Below are 19897 nucleotides of genomic sequence, written 5' to 3' on the forward strand. Positions count from 1 at the left end.
ATTCATCTCTGGACCTCAGGGTCATTTCTACTAAGAATCTTAAACCAGGCGGTGGAAGTACACACCTTTAATCCTAGCTCTCAGGAGGCAGAGGCAGGCAGAGCTCTGAGTTTGAGGCTAGCCTGGTCTACAGAGTGAGTTCCAGGACAGCTAGAGCTATACAGAGAACTGTCTGAAAAAAAAAAGAACAAACAAAACCAGCTTCGCTCTCCATTTCCAGGAAGGGTCTTTACCAGAGCCAGCTGTGGTGGCACAGGCCTGTAACCCCAACAGCTGGGGTGCTGAGGCAAAGGGATGCCACGGGCTCAGTGCCAGCCACCTGGGTTACAGTAAGACTAACAGATGGCTCAGCTGGTGAAGGCACTTGTCTGCCAACCCGAGCCTCATCCCTGGAGCTCTTATGAGGGCAGAAGGACCAGCTCTATAGAGCTGACCTCTAACCATGCCTATGTGTGTGGGTGCGCATGCACACACACGAATAAAGGTGGGAAGGTGGGTAAAGTGCTATGTAACCTTGACCTGAGTTTGGAGTCCCCAAAACCCAAGTAACAAGCCAGGCACAGGGACAGATGCCTGTGATCCTGGCACCTCAGAGCCAGGATCCCTGGGGCTTGCTGGGCCAGCAGGTCTGTCCAATCAGCAAGCTTAAAAGCTCAGTGACAGACACTTGTTCAGAAAGTGGGAGGGGTGAGGTGGCTCAGCGGTTGGGCTTGGAGAGGAGCCTAGCTGGGTTCCTAGCACTCCCGTGGGGCAGCCAACATGGGTCTGCATTTCAAGTATCCCAGTGTCTCCAGAAGTCTGCAGGCACCCACACGTGGAATATACTCAGACACAGTTTTTAAACCGAAGGCCAGGTGTGGTGGTGCCTCTCATCCCCATATGCAGGAAGCAGAAGCAGACATCTTGCTAGGGCTAGCCTGGTTTATAAAGCAAGTTCCAGGCTAGCCAGGCCAAAGGGCTGCACATTCTGCCCTATGAACACACACAGGAAGAAGTATTTAAGCAAAGGCATGTCTGCTCTTATTCTCACAGGGTTTATTGCTGTTTGGTGAGGGGACAGTTTTATTTCCCTATCACCAACCCACAAGGTCCCCACAGGAATGGAGGACCAGAACAAACTGGAGCCCACTAAGAAACCAAGGTGATCTCAGTTACCCCACATCCCATCCATCTGCTAAGGTTAGTGCGTGTAATGTTCTGAGACAGGGAGTCCCCTGACACTGACAATCTTAAATACGGCTCCAGCAACTTAAGTTAACTACAGAAAAAGTCATGGTAACAGTCCCAGAAAGTCAACATTCATAAGTAATTTGAGGTCCAAACAAGGAAAGGGGAAAAAAAAAAAAAAAAACCTACAAGGTCAGGTGCTTGATCCCAACACAAGGGCTGAGGCTGGAGGATTGCAAGTTTGAGATCATCAGCCTGAGCAACTTAGATCCTGCAGCCAAAACAAATTAAAAACCCCACAGATGCCTGTGCTGTGCCTCATTTTAGGTGTGGGATTGAGGACACATCTTGCCTCAGGTCCTGGACTTCCAATCAGCACAGTCAATATCCCCTGGGCACATGCTTTGCCCCCAAGAAGTCCAGGGCATCACTTGAGGGTTGCAGCTCTGGCGATTCCCAGTGTCTTTCAGGCTGTGTGTCAAGCAGTTCTGGTGCCCCTCTCAGGAGCAGCCACAGCCAGGGTGTGAAACTTGAGCAACCCTGGAGGACAGGCTTTATTCAGCAGGCAGGAAACTCACGATCCTCAGGCCCTTCAACAGAGAGGAGAGTTTTGAGGGAAAGGTTGGGGGTTGGAGAAATGGCTCGGTTGGTAAAATAGTTGCTACACAAGTGTGAGGGCCTGAGTTCAGTTTCCAGAGCCCACGTAAAATGACAGGTGTGGTGCACGCCTATAGTTTCAGCACTCCGAAGGTAGAGACAGGAGGATGGCTGTGAGTTGTGTGTGGTCTACATATCAAGTCCCATGCTAGCCAGACCACATAGTGAGAACATATCTCAACAAAAGAGAAAGCTTGCTTTTGACAGGTGTGGCAGCACACACCTGCAATCCCAGCATTCCATAGGGGAAGGCAGGAGCCAGATTCATTGTCCTTCTCATGTCATTCAAGAATTCCAGTGCTGAGCCAGGCAATGGTGGCACACACCTTTAATCCCAGCACTTGGGAGGCAGAGGCAGGCGGATTTCTGAGTTCAAGGCCAGCCTGGCCTACAGAGTGAGTTCTAGGACAGCCAGGGCTACACAGAGAAACCTTGTCTCAAAAAAACAAAACAAAACAAAAAAAAAAAGAACTCCAGTGTTGGCCCTGGCTAGCTGGCCGCCAACCTCTTCCATGCTCTGCTAGAGGCTGACATCTTGCTTCTACCTCCCAGCTGCTCTTCTGAGATGTTCTTCCCAGTAAAGAAGAAGAGAGAGCCTTTGTCTTTTTTAAATTTCAAAACCCTGTCAGTTCTATCCCAAGTCACAACCCTTTCCCCCTATCTGTCACCAGGAAACATAGTTTTGGTTTGGGGAATTTCTTGAAACAGAGGCTTCTCACTCTGTAGACCAGGCTGGCCTAGAACTCAATAGATCTGCCTGTCTCTGTCTCCCAAGTGCTGGGATTAAAGGTGTGTGCCATTATCTCTGGTATATTAAATTTTCTTATCTGCTTTATTATTTATCTGATTCTTTTGTTTTTGTTTCTTCCTGACTTTCCTTCCATTCCCTCTAGTGCGTACATGCTCGTGTGTGTGTGTGTGTGTGTGTGTGTGTGTGTGTGTGTGTGTTACATGCACCCATGTGTGTGGGTGTGTGTCCACGTGGAGGTCAGAAGTCAACCTCGAGTATCTTCCTCTATCACTGGGCCCTGGAGCCCACTGTTTCTGCCAGGCTGGCTGGGCAGTGAGCCCTGAGACCCACCTCCTCTGCACCAGGTTACAGATGTGTGCCAGGGATCTGAACTCATCCCAGGCTTACCCCCAGGGACCTCTCAAGCTCTGCTTCTACCATTTCCAAACAGAGCTCTGGCTTCAAACTCATGTAGCCCAGGCGGTTTCTCCTGATCCTCCTGCCTCCACCTCCTAAGTGCCTGGAATCTCAGTGCTGAGACTGCTTCCAGGCACTTAGGAGGCAGAGTCACGTGTCACCGCGCCTGGCTCCTTCATTTTACGTTTTAAACTTTGTGTTGTGTTTTCAGTGCTGAAGATGGAACCCAGGAGTTCGTGCATACCTGCCGTCGCTACTGCTGAACCATGCCTCCACCCGATATTGGTAGATTGTACGATAAGTGCTCTAGTACTGAGACAGCTCTGCTGGACACCTCCAGCACCCTGGACCACGTGTATGCTTCTACCCGGCACCGGGCTGGGCCTGCCTCTTCCCAAGTGGACCAGGTGGACTTCAGTAAGCCTGTCCTTTCTGGTTCTAGCAGGTTGATGAACACCCACGGGGCCGACCCTCACTCCATCCATCACCCCACTGCCGCTCCTCCCTTGAGCACAGGGCTCTTCCTTGGCCTGGGGCCCCTCCCTTGCTGTGAGCAGCTAGAGGGTAACACTGTACCTTCCTTCCGATTCTCTCCTAGATTTTCTCGGCTGCAGCCACGTCCCCATTCACGTAATCTGGCTCCTCATCTGGGCTTCCTGACAGGGACCTTTGTGCACCTGTGGATCAGGACAGGTAGTTATTGGGACCACTGACAGGTGTATCAATGCCGTTCGTTCGTTTCCCAGCCAGGGTTGCTCAAGGTCGCAGACCCCACAAATGACACAGGGCAAGTGTCATAAAGTGTCATACTGTATAGGATTCTTGGTGTCTGCCTGTCACTGTTTTTTGTTGTTTTTTTTTGGGGGGGGGTGTGTGGATGGGGTTATTGGTTTGTTTGTTTGTTTGTTTTTTCTCCCAGAAATCCTACTCCAAGACAGGGTGACCAAGCTCTGGAGATCAAAGCTGCTGGCAAGGGGGCTGTCTGGCAGAGAGCAAGGCTTCTGCAGCCTTGGCTACAATGAAGGCTGTGAAGTGAGCCAGACCAGATGCAGGGAAACCCGTCCAGGCCAACCGACCCTCTCCGGGATCAGCCAGTCGCCTGCTTCAGTCGACATGCCCCACCCCCTTGTCCCCAGCATTCTTAGTGGCCCCTGCCCTTGGGAGACATACCCACAATCCTCTTGGACTCTCGCCACTGATGGATGGATACTGAGTTCTGGTAATCCTCAGATTCCTCGACACCTGAGGGAGGTTATAGGAACATTCTGAGGAAGGGGCCAGCGCTCTTCCGCTGAGGATGGCCGCTGTCCAGGAGGATAATCCCCTGGACAGCTCCTTCCCCTGTGAGGGGTCTCCTGTCAGGACTTTGGGTGAACTTGACCAAAAGGCACAAGAGACTTAGAATCTTGGGGACCTGACTTCTTATTCATTAGGATGGGTCTAGCCCGGGGTGCCATCCCTGCCCTACCTTTCGTGGGAGGGGGAGCTTTACCTGACTCGGGGGTGCTGGGTTTGCAGATGAGAACATTCTCGTAGGAGTTGGAGTCATCATCTGTGAATGAATCCAGTCCGACAGAATAAGGAGCTGGCAGGAGACCTGCAGGTGGACCTTGTCTGCAAGCCCCAGATGTCCCTTCCCCCTGCTGCCTCCCCTGTAGGGCTCTCCTCCTGTCCTTCAGGGGCTTCAGTATTCTCTTAGGCCAGTTTTTTTTTTAATTTATTTATGCATTTTATGTATATAAGTTTTGTCTACACGTACATCTACACACCGCACACAAAGGATGGTATTGGAGCCTATTATAGACAGCTGTGAGCTGCCATGTGGTGGCTGGGATTTGAACTCATGACCTACGGAAGAGCAGTAGGTGCTCTTAACTGCTGAGCCATCTCTTCAGTCCCTTTGATCAGTTTGTTGTTGCTGCTGCTGTTGTTTTTCAAGACAGGGTTTCTCTGTGTAGCAACCCTAACTTTCCTGAAACTCGATTTGTAGACCAGGCTGGCCTGGAACTCACAGAGATCTGCCTGCCTCTGCCTCCCAGCAGGAGACCCGTTCTTACAAAACAAGAACAGAGGTCAGGTAAAGGCCCCTCGTGGTGGAGGGGGGAATTGACTCCCACAAGTCGTCCTGAGGCTGCCATGTGTGCCACACTCACACAGTAAGTAAATATGTCTCAAAAGATGTTAAAAAATAAATAAAGAGGGGAGGAAAAAGTGGATCCCTGCGTAGGCGACCACTCCAGAGCCAGCTGGGGACCCAGGCGGAAGGCCCTGCTGCCCTTGGCAGGCTCCGTCCCCTCCCTCCACTCTGCTCTCCTGTGTAAACCGGAAGTGCTCGTGACCAAAGGCCCAGGCTTATCTGTCACCAGGTGCCCATCTCCTCAGATGCTCGCACCCACAGCCCCGCCTCTGCTTCCTGTCCGGTCCCTCCACTCTGTCCCCATCCTCCGTGTGCCGCTGACCAGCTTCCTTCCGCTCCACCCACCTCGGCCTGTAGCAGGACTCCCTCCATGTCTCGGCAGCTCCGCAGACCCCATCTGCAGGAGGAGCTGCCTCCTCTCCCACATCCTCCCCAGCCCGTCCTCCACCTTACCTTCTGGGGGCTTCTGGAAACGTCCCCAGTTATAGTAGTCCGTGGAGATGGGGTCTCTGGGGGGAAAGAAACGGAGTGCAGGTTGCTGGGCAGGTCTGTCAGGAGGGGACCTTCAGGAGACGCCATGAGGGACTATCTCCTCCAGTTCACTATAGCTGCTTCCCAGAGTCCCTGACTACTCTGGGACTAAAGGGCCGTCAGCCTGGGCCACAGTTTTCCCTATTTGTGACATGAGGAGACACTGCTAGGGGTCATTTCTTTTTTTTGGGGGGTGGTAAATCAGATCTTTCTGCTTCTACCTCCCAAGTGCTGGGATGGCAGTCCTGTACCTCTACATATATACCCCACCCCGGATGCCCCGTATGTGTGTATGTGTCATCTATATAGCTCTCCTTTTTCTCTTTATAAATTTACATTTTCTTTTTCATTGTGTGCACGTATGTGCATGTTCACACATATGCGAGGGTGCCACAGCACGTGTGGATGTCAGAGAACAACTCTTGGGAGTCAGTATCTCCATCAACCCTGTGGGTCCCCAGAGATGTCAGACTTAATGGGCTGAGCCAGCTCTCTACCACCCTGTACCTTATAGAAACAGTATCTCTGTATCTCAGGCTGACCCGGAACTCCTGATCTCCTTCCTAAGTGCTGGGATTACTGGCATAAGCCACCACACCAGGTTTATGCAGGGCTGGCAATGAACCCCAGGACTTCATGCATGCTAGGCAGGCACTCTGAACCCCAGCCCCAGCCTGTTTCTGGAGGGAGGGAGCCACCTCTTGATATGTAGCCCACACTGGCTGTGATCCCCCTGCCTCAGCCTCCTGAGTGCTGAAATGACAGTAAGTGCCGTCATGTCTGCTTTGTGACCTGCCCTTCACCAGATGGCCAGGATGGGTGCCCACCCGCTACCAGATACTCAGTTTTTCAATCAGAGCCACACAAGGCCAGGGTCACCACATTAGAAAGGTTACCCAGAGGTGGTCTTCACTGAATGCCTCATAAAGAAGTGGGAGAGAGACTCGGAAACGGGGAAGGGCAGGCTCGGTCAAGGGCTACTCACACATAGGCAGAATCGAGCTCATCTCTGCTTCCTGGAAGAGGCCAGAGAAGATTTAAGACAAGCTAAGTTCCTGGCTGTGGCCCATTCCCTCCCCCCAGAGCTACCCACCTTTGTAGAAGTTCTGGTACCTAGGGGACTCAGGACCTGGAAGAAAGGCTAGGCTAGGCTAGGTTGTCTTCCCTCCAGGTCCTGCCCCAACCCACCCCAGGGTCTGCAGCTCAAGCAAGGGCCTAGGGGCTTTGGACAGTGATATCTCTGCCTTATCTATTAAAGCCAATTCCATCAACCCCCAGCCTCAGCTTCTCCCTGGAAGGCCTTCTGGAGCCAGTACTTGTCCCATTATCCCAGCCGCACCGAGGCTCATTCCTGTCTGGTGTCACTTACCCTCAAGGTGGGAGAAGAGCAGCTTGTTCTTCCTGCAAGAATGGAGCAGGGGCACTGAGATGTAACTCAGGGAGGGGAGAGTCTCAACAGGCCAGCCCTGAGACTCGGGGACAGAGTGAGGTCTAGTCCCAGCTCTGCCAGGTGCGGCTCTCCAGGTCTGGGCCCATGTGCTACAGAATGCTTTCCTACCTTTCAAGTGACTTGTCTGAGGCTGTGTCCGCCTGGGGTCCTGGCCTCACCTGCCTGGCCACTTTGGAGGGAAGCAGGGACAGAATATTGGCTAGGCACTCACCCAGCAGAGCCTTCCCGGTATATCAGACTGGCCTCAGGGCAAGGGACACAGAAGGGACCTTGATATGGGAAGTCCCGGCCCGAAACCAAACCCAGGATGCTTCAAGGACTCACGGGTGTACGTCTGCTGAGCCACAGCTAAGCCCTGTTCATTTTCTTGCCTGCGAATACACAAGGGTGTGCTGAGCTAGACTGACATGCCCCAGGCAAGGACACAGAAAGAGGACTGGGGAGTGGAGGGAGGGCAGATAGGGACAAGAGAAGATGGAAGAGCTGAGCCTGGGAATGTGTCTGTCTGTCTGTACATTCCTGGGTTCCCAGCACTCAAGGCAAAGAGGATCAGTGTGAGTTTGAGGCCAGCCTGGGCTACAAAGTAGGTTCTATGCTAGCCACTACTAAGGACTAAGACCCTAACTCCGAACCAAAAAATTAAAAAACAAATAAGCAGGCTTTAGCCATGGCTCAGGGTGGTCAGAGATAGAAGATTTTGTTTTCAGACCTCACTGTGGTTTTTCAGTTGCAAAAGGAAATGAGGAAGGGTGTGGGGGTGGTGGTGATGGGGGTGACAGGGCCTATTGGGGTGTGCACGTGAGGGCTGCACTGAGAATGTAGAAACTGCACACGCATTTAGTAGAGAGGGGTAGAGAATGGTCAGCTGGCTTCCTCCCTCCCTCCCTTCTTTCTCTTTTTTTTTCCTTTTTTTTTTTTTTTTTTTAAAACATATGGCCTTACTTTGTAGGGCTGGCTGTCCTGGACCTTACTATGTAGACCAAGCTAGCTTGAACACAGAAATCCACATGCTTCTGCCTCCTGAGTGCTGAGATTGAAGGAATTATATGCCACCATGCCTGTCCCTTGCCTTTCCTTTTATGTTGGGCATTGAACTCACAACCCTGAGCTACACACACCACTGAGCCACGCCCCCAGCCCCTCACTGGGGGATTCTAGGCAAGGGCTCTATCACTGAGCCACGCCCCCTGCCCCTCACTGGGGGATTCTAGGCAGGTGCTCTACCACTGAGCCACGCCCCCTGCCCCTCACTGGGGGATTCTAGGCAGGGGCTCTACCACTGAGTCACAGCCCCCTCCCACTTTAAAATGATTTTTTAAAACATGTATGGGTATTTTGCCCATGTACATGTCTGTCTACCACATGTATGTATGTATGTATGTATGTATGTATGTATGTATGTATGTATGCCTGGTGCCTGAGGCAGTCAGAAGAGGGCATTGGATCTCCTGGAAGCTGAATTAAAGACTGTCGTGGGTGATGGGGCTCAAATCCAGATTCTTTGGAAGAGCAGCCAGTGCTTTTAACCCCTGAGCCATCTCTCCAGCCCTACTTTTTAATTTAAAAAAAAGTTTATTTTATTTGTATTTATTATTTACATGTGTGTGGTGGTGCACTAGGCACATGGAGGCCAGAGGAAAATTTTCGCCAGTCTGATTGCCATCTGTGGCTCCCAGGGGAATCAAACTCAGGTTATCAGACTCTGGTGCCAGTCACTCTTACTGGCCGAGCTATCTGGTAGCCCCCTACGTTTTAAGTTTTGAGACAAGGTCTCATTGAATTGCCAGGCTGGCCTTGAACTCCCTCTGCAGCCCAGGCAGGTTCTGGAATATCTTCGGGAGGTACGAAGCCTCTCCTAAGTGTTTTTTCTAGATTCTGCTTTCGTTGTGCCTGGAATGCAGGTATCTGCCCTCGCTATGGCTGCCCTGTGTTGCCACATTCCCTCAGATAGCTCCCGGACTCTTTCTTTCCCTCCACTGTATGCTAGGCATCCATATAGAGCCTGCCATGGCGCAGGCTTGAGTGAGGGCCGGGAGTGGGGTTCCTGCGGGCTTCCCCCACCCCAGGGTGCGCAACTACGCCAAGCTGGGGCGACTCACTGGTTCCTCTGCTCGTAGATTTTCTCATTTCTCTTCACCCCTGCAAGAACAGAAATGGCACAGCTAGTGTCCCTGAACTCAGGGGGTGGGGAGGGCTGAAGTCTGGGACCCCCCTCTTTGTAACTCCACCAGGCCCTTGACAAGTCCCTTCCAGCTGCCTAGCATTGAGGGGGTTCTTGTCAGCTGGGTGTGGTAGCACAGGTCCGTGATCCCAGCACTCAGGAAGCCGAGGCTAGAGGGAAGGAACATTCGAGGCTAGCCTAGGCTACAGTGTGAAACAGTCTGAAAGAGAAAGAATTACAAGGAAGAAAAGAAGGAAAGAGGAAGGGAGGGAGGGAGGGAGAGAGAGGACTGGAGCAGGAGGCCAGGAAGGAGGGAGGGAAAGGAAGGAAAAAGAAAGGAACTTAATCCGGTTTTTGTAGGATGAGGATAACTTGAAATAGAGGGTGCCACAGGTAGCCCAGGATCCCCCTCTCGTCCTGGCTTGAGTGACCCCCATGATCCAGCAGACCCAGCGTCCACCCACACCCACTGTCCTCGGGGCCATCTAGGGGTCACCAACTGGTCCTGGGCACTCATCCTCCTGACCCGCCCATCACAGCCAGGTCCAGCCGCAGAGGCCTCTGGAACACACTCTTCACGGCCGACCCTCCCCATCACTTCCTGCCTGTGTGACACCTACCTGGGCGGGAGCAGTGGACACACAGCCAGGCCGTGGCCCCCAACAGCAGCAGCAGCGATAGTCCCGACACGAGCCACAGCAACCACAGCAGCTCCAGCGCGGCACTCATGTTGGCTTGGGGAGGGGTCTGTAAAGCTGCATTGGAGAGCTGTGAGCCAGTGGCTCCCTGGTGCTGCCCCACCCGATGTGATCCCTGTCTGATCTCTCTGGTCCACAGCTCCGGCACAGTCAATGGAACGGCCTTCCCTACTCCTGAATCGAACTAACCATGTCTCCCATGTGACCCTAACCAGCACGCCAACTACCAGACCAGTGTACTAGATACACTAGTACTGTGAGAGCACTAGATAGCACCAAGAAATTGTCTAAGATCCCAAGCACCCATTCCCAATCCATCCGGCCCCGAGAGACAGGCTCCTTAGTTCACAGGCGGAGAAACTGAGGCCGAGAAGCACCCACAGCTGCTTTGTGGAAAGGGAGGGCTCAACATTCAGTCCCCGCCCTAGCATAGGGGCTTACACCTGCAATCCCAGCAACTCTGGAGGCTGCCACTATTTCCAGGCCAGCCTAAAACAACATAATGAGTTTTAGGGTAGCCTGGGCTAAAGACTGAGACCCTGTGTCAAAAAAAAAACTGGAGAGATGGCTCAGCAGTTACGAGTGCTTGGTGTTCTTCCAGAGGACCCCCATTAGGGAGCTCGAAGATCATGACGACGTGTACACACACACACACACACACACACACACACACACACACACTCCTCTACCCTACTCATCCTTTTGCTGTATCATTCTGATGAACTCATCGTCAGTGGTGCTCTACTCTGTCCCCAGGAAGACCTAAATAGTTCCTTTTTTTCTAGCACCCAAGACCTCAGGTGGTGACACACGCCTTTATTCCCAGAACTCGGGAGGCAGAGACAGGCAGAGCTCTGAGTTCGAGGCCAGCCTGGTCTACAGAGTAAGTTTCAGGTCAGCTAGGGCTACACAGAGAAACCCTGTCTCAAACAAACAACAAAAATATAACAACAAAAGAACCAAGATTCTGGCCGGGCGGTGGTGGCGCACGCCTTTAATCCCAGCACTCGGGAGGCAGAGGCAGGCAGATTTCTGAGTTCGAGGCTAGCCTGGTCTACAGAGTGAGTTCCAGGACAGCCAGGACTACACAGAGAAACCCTGTCTCAAAAAAAAAAAAAAAAAAAAAAAAAAAAAAAAAAAAAGAACCAAGATTCTGCCTGTGGAGAGCTGGAGGATGCTGTCAGTGAGGATTCCTCTCAGAGGATATAACCCTGAGACGAGACATATACACCAGGGACAGGTCCCCGGGCCGTGGGACAGGACTCAGGGCCTCCAGAGTGAGGCTGGTCTTTGGGAGATAAAGAGGTGGGCCCGAGGAGAGGGGCCACGTCCAAGGCAGTGGTTGTCCCAGCCTTGGTGAAGCCCCGCAGTCTGGTGAATGAGTGGAGGTACAGCCCTCTCTAATGGGCTTATGAAACTGACTATTGCAGCTACAAGAAAACTCGGCTCAAGGGAGACAGATGAGGAAACAGTCTGTGCAATCACGCACGTGTGGAATGTGAGTGACTAAATGGCCACTCTGTCTGCGTTTGATCCCACCTCAAGCTAGAGAAGTTGTGGCTAAGCTGTAGAGCCCCTGCCTAGCATCCCCCAGTGAGGGGCTGGGGGCGTGGCTCAGTGGTAGAGCCCCTGCCTAGCATCCCCCAGTGAGGGGCTGGGGGCGTGGCTCAGTGGTAGAGCCCCTGCCTAGCATCCCCCAGTGAGGGGCTGGGGGCGTGGCTCAGTGGTAGAGCCCCTGCCTAGAATCCCCCAGGGAGGGGCTGGGCCGTGGCCTTTACTTAGGACATTGGCTGTCTATTAAAGAAACTCAAACTGAGCACATGGCACATTCCTGTAATGCCAGCACAGAGGTCCTCAACCTATAAGTTGCAACCCCTCTGGAGGTCAACAGGGGTCTGATATCCTGTATGTCAGATATTTGTGACAATTCATAACAGTAGCAAAATTACAGTTATGAAGTAGCAATGGAAATAGCATTATGGTTGGGGGGTCACCACAGCATGAGGAACTGTAGTAAAAGGGTTGCAGTGTTAGGATGGCTGAGACCCACTGCTCTAGGACTTCAAGAAACAGAGCCAGGAGGGCTGGGAGACCAAGGCTAGTTCTGGCTACAAAGTACAACCCCATCTCTGTCTGTCTGTGTCTGTCTGTCTGTGTCTGTCTGTCTGTCTGTCTGTCTATTTTAAGGGAGGGAGGGGTGCATGTCTATGGAGAGGGTGGAGAGCAGGAAGAGGAAGAGGAGGAGTGATTGAGATGGTGGGAAAAGGAGGAGAATCAGCTCACGCTGTCTCGCTCCCATACACCTGCAATCCCAGCACGTGTGAGGCAGAGGCAGATCAGGAGTTCGAGACTCTCTGTCTCAAATGGGGGGGAAACAAGAGCAGGAGGAGACTTGGGCACAGCACATGTAGGAGCAGGCTACATGTAACTCAGCACTTGCCCGCCTCATCCCACTTACGAGCGCAGGAGCTGGCCTGCTGAGTTCTCGTTCCTCTCTGTCGGCACCCCATGCCTTAGGAAGGAGAACCATTCTCCATCCAAAAGGCCTGGGCTACCAGAGTCCACTCCCTACTAGACCTGTTGTCTGGGGATAAGCAGGACTCCAGGAACCCTCAGGCCCCGGACAGAGTTAGTCAGGGCATCTATACCCTCTAACTGGCCACACAGGGGAGTTTGTCATGAGGCCTGTCATGGAGAGGATGAATGTAGCGTAGTGTCAGCTGTGTGGGTTGCTTCCATGACTCTATTCATCGTCACCGTTCTTAGCCATGTGACATGGGAAGGGACTGTCAGTAGCCTGAAGCAAAGGACTGAGGGGATATATTATCCTGCCTTAAAACATAGAGAGGCCTGGGGGCATACTCGGACATTTGCTTACAATCTCCCAGTGGTGGACCAGGGTGTGGCTTAGTGGTAGAGCAACTGCCTAGCATCTATCAGTATGTGTGACCCAACAGTAGAGTCTGCCTGCCTACAATCACTCAGTAAGGGATATACCCGTTTACCTAGCAAGGGCAAGGCATGGATTCCATTCTCAGCCTGAAGAGAGGGGAAGCTGGGGGAGGGGATGCTGGAGAGATGGCTCAGAAGTCAAAAGCATGCACTGCTCTCCCAGAGGACCTAGGTTTGATTCTCAACACTCATAACTATCTGTAACTCCAGTTCCAGGGGACCCAACCCTCCCAGTCTGTGTGCACCAGGCATGAATGTGGTACACATACATGCAAGCAAAACACTCATACACATGCATGGTGCTTTTGAGACAGGGAGTCGTTGTGTAGCCCTGCAGGGTCTGAAACTCACTGTGTAGACCAGGCTGGCCTGGAATTCACAGAGACTGGCCAGTGTCAGCCTCACAGATGCTGGGATTATAGGCCTGTACCATCATGTCCCAACTTACATCCTGTAAGCAAACCTAATGAAACTTACTGGGCCACTACCCTACCGTACCTCCACTGAGAACAGAACATGGAACCAGAAGAGGATCAGCTGGGCAGAGGGCGGGGACCAGTGGGAATTGGGGAGGACAAGAGAGAGAATTTGGGGGTGAATATGATCAAGATGGCATGTTGTATGGCAATGTCACAGGCCTATTAGTATGCATAGTTAATGCATACTAATAAAAAAGCCCCGAATGGGGGCTGGTGAGATAGCTTGCAGGTCACAGGCGCTTGCCTCCAAGTCTGATGATCTGAGTTCGATCCCCAGGAGGACCCACATGGTGGTTAGAAGTAACTCTGGCAAGTTATTTTCTGACCTACACTGTGCCACACACACACATCCATCCACACACAGGGCAATTTAAAAAGAGAACAGGTGTGAGCGCGTGGGGTGCCTCCTGGACAGGGTCCGGGGCGCGTGGGGTGCCTCCTGGGCAGGGTCCGGGGCGCGTGGGGTGCCTCCTGGGCAGGGTGTGAGCGCATGGGGTGCCTCCTGGGCAGGATCCGGGGCGCGTGGGGTGCCTCCTGGACAGGGTCCGGGGCGTGTGGGGTGCCTCCTGTGCAGGGTGTGAGCACATGGGGTGCCTCCTGGACAGGGTCCGGGGCTTGCTTCTCAGTTGGGGATCCCTCTGAGCCCAACTGTTTTCTTCCCAGGGAGCAGATGGAGGTTCAGAGAGGCGCATGGTATGTCACAAAGAAACACTGGAAAAGATGGAAATCCCGCGCAGGCCCTGTGCATTCCCTCCATCCCATCTGATGCTCTGTACCCTGAAGGACAGCAGGCAGGCTGGGGCTGCAGGAGGGGCAGCCCTGCAGTCTCAGAAGGCCCCAAGGGGCCAGGCAGGGCTAGCTGTGGGTGTGTGGGGGACCGCCACAGCTCTGTGGCTCTGTGGGTCAAAATAGCTCAAAGGGAAGTGGGCAGTTTTCATATGAACAAGGCTTGCTTCTGAGCGCTGCATCTGAGCTTCTAACCTCAATGGTCTTCAGTGAGTAATTGCTGCAGTGCTTATCCTTCAGAGAACAGAGGCCTGAGGGTCTGCTTGGATGAGGCACGCGACCCATCTCTCACCTGGGATGGCTTTATTCATGGGGTGCTACTCTGAGGCCTGTGGTCTTAGCTGAATTAACGTTTCTGTGGTTTGATCCTTTGAGGATCAAAGGTACTCACAATGGAGTACCGCCTGGCCTTGAACTCACGGTCCCCCAACTTCAGCATTCCTAATGCTGTGATTATGGGAGTGTACAATACTCAGCCTGACCAAATAACTTGGGGCTTCAAATGAGGTAGAGAGAAGACTCTGAGGAAACCTACTGGAGGCCAGCGGGCCAGGATGATCGTTTGTGTACGTATGTGAGTATGCCTAGAGAGAGAGAGAGGTCTGGCAGGCCCTGTCCCTGGCCAACCTGGGCCACCCGTTCAGAGCCAGAACCAAGAAGCCCACCAGCATTACAAGGGTTATCCATCAGAAGGTACAAGCTGGCTCAGGCCTGGGTGGACTTCTGGGGATAGCAACTTCCTCCTGGCTGGGACAGGGGCTGGGCACAGTTCCCCAAAGCATCCAGGTCCATCCACAGGCCTGTGGCATTAGCCAACTCTCCACAGATAGGAGAACCTCATATCTCTTGCTTTTGGCTGGCCCTCCCCAGTCATTGGTAGTGATAGAACCAGCCTAGGGGCTTCTTGGGGGGGGGGGGGGGGCTCAGAGGCTAAGGGGTTTGGGAAGCCAATGATAGACAAGTAGGTGCCTGGAGCCCCTGAGACAGGCTTTCCTTGAGGGCCACAGTGCCAGGCCAGGGCAGGAGGTATCAGGTGCCTTGGCTTCGGCTCAGTCTATCGCTAAGGGTCTTGTGGGGTGTAGCACAAGGGACACCTGCTCAGCTGAGCACCCCTGGGAAAGACTTACCTGAGAGCGAGGGCTCCTCACCATGGCCGCTTCATCCTGTGTCCGCACACCTGCCCAAGCTGACGCCAACACCACAGGCTCTGGCGAGCACCGGGCAAGGCAGTGGCTTCCTGTCACTACTGAATCATCCCTTCTACATCCGCCTTGGCCAGACTACTAGGGTGGTTAATGACAAAGTGGGTGGGGCAGAGGCAGAAAAAGATACAGAGATACAAAACGAAGGGCTGGGCATGGTGGTGCATGTCGTTAAATGCCTACACTTGGGAAGCAGAAGCAGGCAGGTCTCTGAGTTTGAGGCCAGTCTGGTCTAGATAGCCAGTTCCAGCCAGGACAAGTACACAGTGAGACCCTGTCTCAAAAAAAAAAAAAAAAAAAAAAAAAAAAAAAAAAAAAAAAAAAAAAAAAAGTCACTGGGTAATGGCACTTTCCACTGAGCTGGACAACTTGAGTTCTGTCACCAGGAACCATGAGGTAGGAGATAACTGATACCGGTTAGGTTAGTTGTCCTCTGATGCACAAGATTGTGTGCATCGTGTCTGTGAGCAAACATGCACGCACAGACACATGTACTCGCACACACCCATGGGGGTGGAGAGGCGATAAAAAAGAAAACAGAAACAGACACAGGAGAAATGGGAAGTGAGAGATGGGCCCAGAAAGACAGAAGGCCCAGCACACATACACAGCACATGCCCGGCATAGAGCCAGCCGCGCAGCGCATGGAGAAGGGAAGCATACAGTGAGCGAGAGGGAAGAGAGACAACCCTGGAGTTTGCATGGACACACAGATGTGGAGAGGACAGATGGAAAGTTCAGAGGGACACGTACACGCTTGCACGCACGTGTACCACAGTCAGACATAGGATGTGGGGAGACACACAGATGCACTGGTCAGGAGAGGATGAGAAAGACAGAGAGCCAGATACGTAGACACTGACAACCACGCAAGAGGAAGCCAGAGTCCTTCCAGCATCCACGGGCATCTGAGAGTGGGGATCAGAGACAGAGACTAGAGTAGTAGAATCCCAAAGAACAAATACTAACGGGCAGATAAAAGAGATGAGGGACAGAGGAGACAGGGAGGAAGATGGGCACAAAGATGTCAGCTAGAACAAAGGACCCGTGTGCCACAGACAGCTGGGCAGACAAGCTGCCTTTGTGTGTGTGTGTGTGTGTTTGTGGATGGTGGTGGGTGAATTTAGAGTCAGTCTTGGTGTCTTCCACTTTTTTTTTTTTTTGAGATAGAGTTTCTGTGTGGCCCTGGCTGTCTTGAGACTCACTCTGTAGACCAGGCTGGCCTTGAACTCAGATCTATGCTGACTCTGTGTCATCTACTTTTTAAAAACAAAACTACTGCCTGCCTTTATCACTTTGAAATTTTTGTATGTATGTATGTGTGGGCATACATGCCATGGAACAGTGTGGAAGTCTGAAAATAACCTGGAGTTGGTTCTTCCACCACGTGGGTCCCTGGAATAGAACTCAAATTGTCTATCTTGGTGGAAAGCACCTCTACCCACTGAGCCATCTTGCCACCTCATGGTTTTCATTTTTCTGTCTTTGAGTCTCACTATGTAGTCCTGACTGGCCTGGAAACTCAGAGATCCACTTGTTTCTTCCCAAGTGTTGGGACCGTACCTAGTTTCCATTTTCATTGTTCCCTTCATTATTTCACTGGCCCGAGACTCACCAAGTTAGTCCAGGCTGGCTGGTCCTGCAAACTCCAGATAGTCATGTCCCCAAAGCTGAGATTACATAGCTTCACTATGACACAGTGCTGGGGACTCAAGCTCAGGATCCTCAGGCTTCTGAGAGCTTTAGTAATTGAGCCACCCCTCCCCCACACCTCAGCCAAAGCTACTTCTCAGTTGAGATTGTCATTGCCGGAGCCTCCCAGTAGTGAGCAGGAACAACAGTTGGCACCAATGCCCCAAGTGACAAGGACCAACCACCTGCTCAGTGCACCCTGGAACTTGGAAAAGGTCAACACAGATGTTCTACCTGCTGGAGACATCCAGGCAGAAGGCAAGTTGATTCTAACATGCAATCTGCCATGTGTTTATAGTCTATCAGTGCCCCTGGGCTCCAATAGTCTGGGTGGTTCTTCCCAGTCTCTGTGCCCTGAGTCTGCTGCTGCCACCCAGTGGTGAAGCAAAGTAGCACAGGCATCGGAACTACTACCAGGAGACTCAGTGACCATTGAAGCCAGCTCCCTTAGAAATCTGTGCCAGCCAATAGTGCTTGATGCGTCCAGCTCATAGGACTGTTTCTTTACCATGGGGTCAGGTGGGGAGGCAGAGACCCCGTAGAGGCAAAGACTGGTCTCCTTCCCACACTTTCATAGCAATTCGGCATTTGCTGACCTTCTAGCACCTATACAGCACTTCATCCAGTTCTGGGGGGATTCATCTCGGATCCCTGGCATAGCCACTTGTAACCTCAGTTCTATGCCCCCTTCTGACCTCCTTTCTAGGGCCCCCCCGCACTAAGACTGGAACTGGCTGTGGATGTTGCTGTTGGTGCTTGCTTAGGTCCCATCTCCAGCACAGCACAGCACAGCACGATGCGGAGGCACACTGCTACAGTGCTCTCATTTTTCATTTTTAGGCTGCCTCTTGGCTATGTAGTCCAGGATGGGCCTTGAACTTGCAACCCTTCTGTCTCAGTCCCTGGAATTGCTAGAATTTCTGAAATACTCTGAATGTCTTGCAAGCATATATGTCTGTGCAACACTCATGTGCCTGGTTCCTGGAGGCCTGAGGTCGTCATCAGACCCCCAGAACTGAGTGAGGTTACACTGCTGCAAGCTGCTGTGTAGGTGCTGGAAGGTCAGCAAATGCTTGTAACTGATGCGTCAGGTCTCAAGCCTCAAACCGTGGCTTCTTTTTCTGAGACAGGATTTCTGTGTAGCCTTGGCTGGTCTTGTTTCCAGAGATCTGCCTGACTCTGCCTCCTAAGTGCTGGGATTAAAGGTGTGCACCTCCACTCATTCTTAATTTCAATAGTGTAATATACAATAGACTTCTACCAATCCCAAGGGCCCTTGGTGGTGTTCTGGGGATCTGACCCTCTCCTTCTGACTCCCTCCAAAGGGACAAGCTGGGACAGCCACCATTCTGCTAATCAGTTATTGCATCTCCCAGGGAGTCCAGACCAACTGGGGTCCAACAGAACACCACAGCTATCGATCACAGTAAGCATCTGCCTCTGAGATATCTGATGTTTGAGAGCTGAGGATGCAGCAAATTTAGATTTAGCAAGGACTTAGTTGGCTGTAGTTAAAAAACTTTTATTTTCCTTGAGAAACTTGTGAAAGTCCATTTCTTTCTGGGCACTGAACTCAGGCTGTCAGACATGCAGCAAATGTCCTTACAAGCCATCTCACTGTCCTGTCTTCAATTTTGTGGGTCATCTTCATGAAACAGCTGTTGCTCTTGAAGACTATCCGGGGTTCAAATACTAGTACCCACAACCAGCTGTTAACTTTAACAGTGTATGAAAATACGCTCAACCACACGAAGTCTTAGGGCCAGAGACACGGCTCAACGAAGCAGAGTACTGGCTGCTCTTGCAGTGGACTTGGGTTTGATACCAAGATCCACAAGACATCACAACTCTTGACTCCAGCTCCTTCCTTCAGCCTTTTGCTAGCCCCGAGTGCATGTGGCGCACGCACGCATGAAACACAAAGTCAGCTCTAGGATGCCAGAGATCTAGCCATCATGGGCACCCAGGTAACACCAAGAATCCTGCCTCAAAGAAATCAATACTCAGACTCTGGAGAGACAATTTGATTTAACAGAATGAATCTCAAAGGAAGAACACTTCAGGATGCAGTTTTGTGAAGTCAGTCTTAAGAACACCAGAGGCTGGCATGTGGCCGAGTTATAGTGTTTTCATGTAGCATATAGGCCTTCTGTTCAATCCCTAGGACCAAACAAAACAAAACCCCACAAAAGGAGAGAAACCAGGAATCAATCGTCTGAACTTATCTCCATTACTGATGTACATAGTCTGAACATGCAAAAAGAGCCTTTCCATTTGGACACTCTGCAAGGGCCACAGAGGTAGGAAATTAACCGTAGGTCTCTTTGGCATTTTAGAGGGGTGGTGTCACTATGTAGGCCACACTAGTCTTGAACTTAAGAGCTCTGCCTGTCCGCCTCCTGTGTGCTGGGACTGAAGGCGTGCCGTATGCCCAAACATGTTCTATAGAAGGGTGCTCTACCTGCATAGGCACTCACAGGCATGAAGGAAGGTACCAGCCCTCCTGGACTGGAGTTACAGATGCCTGCGAGCTGCCACGTGGGTGCTGGGAATTTAATCTGGGTTCTCTGGTGCCCTCAACTATTGAACTGCCTCTAGCCCCTCAAAGGCCCTCTTACCAGAGCTCAGACATCCTGCTAGACTGGCTGTCGAGCAAGTCCAGGCATCCTTCTGTCTCCATCAATCTCCCATGTGCTGGGATTATGGGTATGCACCATGTTTTACATGGATGCTGGACATGCTCACACAGTGGACACTGTGCTGATAACTAGCCAAGCTCCACTTTCTTCTTTAGAGGTTCTAAGAATCAAGCTTCTGTAAACTAGGCCATGTAACACA

The 19897-nt window shown here is 52.0% G+C and overlaps 1 protein-coding gene across 5 annotated transcripts; it reads right to left on the reverse strand.

Annotated features, from left to right (window-relative positions):
• Nucleotides 1-825: 825 nt before the first annotated feature.
• On the reverse strand, nucleotides 826-15614 carry Lat2 (linker for activation of T cells family member 2). 5 transcript variants are annotated; one of them, XM_076923119.1, is made up of 13 exons: nucleotides 15293-15614; nucleotides 9871-10005; nucleotides 9189-9228; nucleotides 7414-7460; nucleotides 7198-7258; nucleotides 7009-7040; nucleotides 6733-6780; nucleotides 6625-6655; nucleotides 5562-5617; nucleotides 4464-4523; nucleotides 4142-4213; nucleotides 3548-3648; nucleotides 826-1757 (listed from the first exon to the last, which is right to left on the reverse strand). In XM_076923119.1, exons 2-12 carry the CDS (start codon nucleotides 9977-9979, stop codon nucleotides 3566-3568), a joined length of 639 nt encoding a protein of 212 aa, XP_076779234.1. In that variant the 5' UTR covers nucleotides 9980-10005; nucleotides 15293-15614; the 3' UTR covers nucleotides 826-1757; nucleotides 3548-3565. The 5 variants fall into 5 exon arrangements, with proteins under 5 accessions (XP_076779234.1, XP_076779235.1, XP_076779236.1 ...); XM_076923120.1 differs by having other exon boundaries at nucleotides 6733-6768; nucleotides 15293-15610; XM_076923121.1 differs by lacking the exon at nucleotides 6733-6780 and having other exon boundaries at nucleotides 15293-15611.
• Between the last annotated feature and the right edge of the window lie 4283 nt (nucleotides 15615-19897).

This window comes from Arvicanthis niloticus, chromosome 24 (assembly GCF_011762505.2).
Source record: "Arvicanthis niloticus isolate mArvNil1 chromosome 24, mArvNil1.pat.X, whole genome shotgun sequence".
NCBI lineage: Eukaryota > Metazoa > Chordata > Mammalia > Rodentia > Muridae > Arvicanthis > Arvicanthis niloticus.

Bases quoted from the DNA above. Each gene is read 5' to 3' on its own strand.
- Lat2 (XM_076923119.1), bottom strand. From the start codon at position 9,979: ATGAGTGCCGCGCTGGAGCTGCTGTGGTTGCTGTGGCTCGTGTCGGGA. The intron at 7,461-9,188 runs GTGAGTCGCCCC...GTGTATTCGCAG, and splicing joins ATCTACGAGCAGAGGAACCA to GCAAGAAAATGAACAGGGCT. The intron at 7,041-7,197 runs GTAGGAAAGCAT...CCATTCTTGCAG, and splicing joins TCAGACAAGTCACTTGAAAG to GAAGAACAAGCTGCTCTTCT.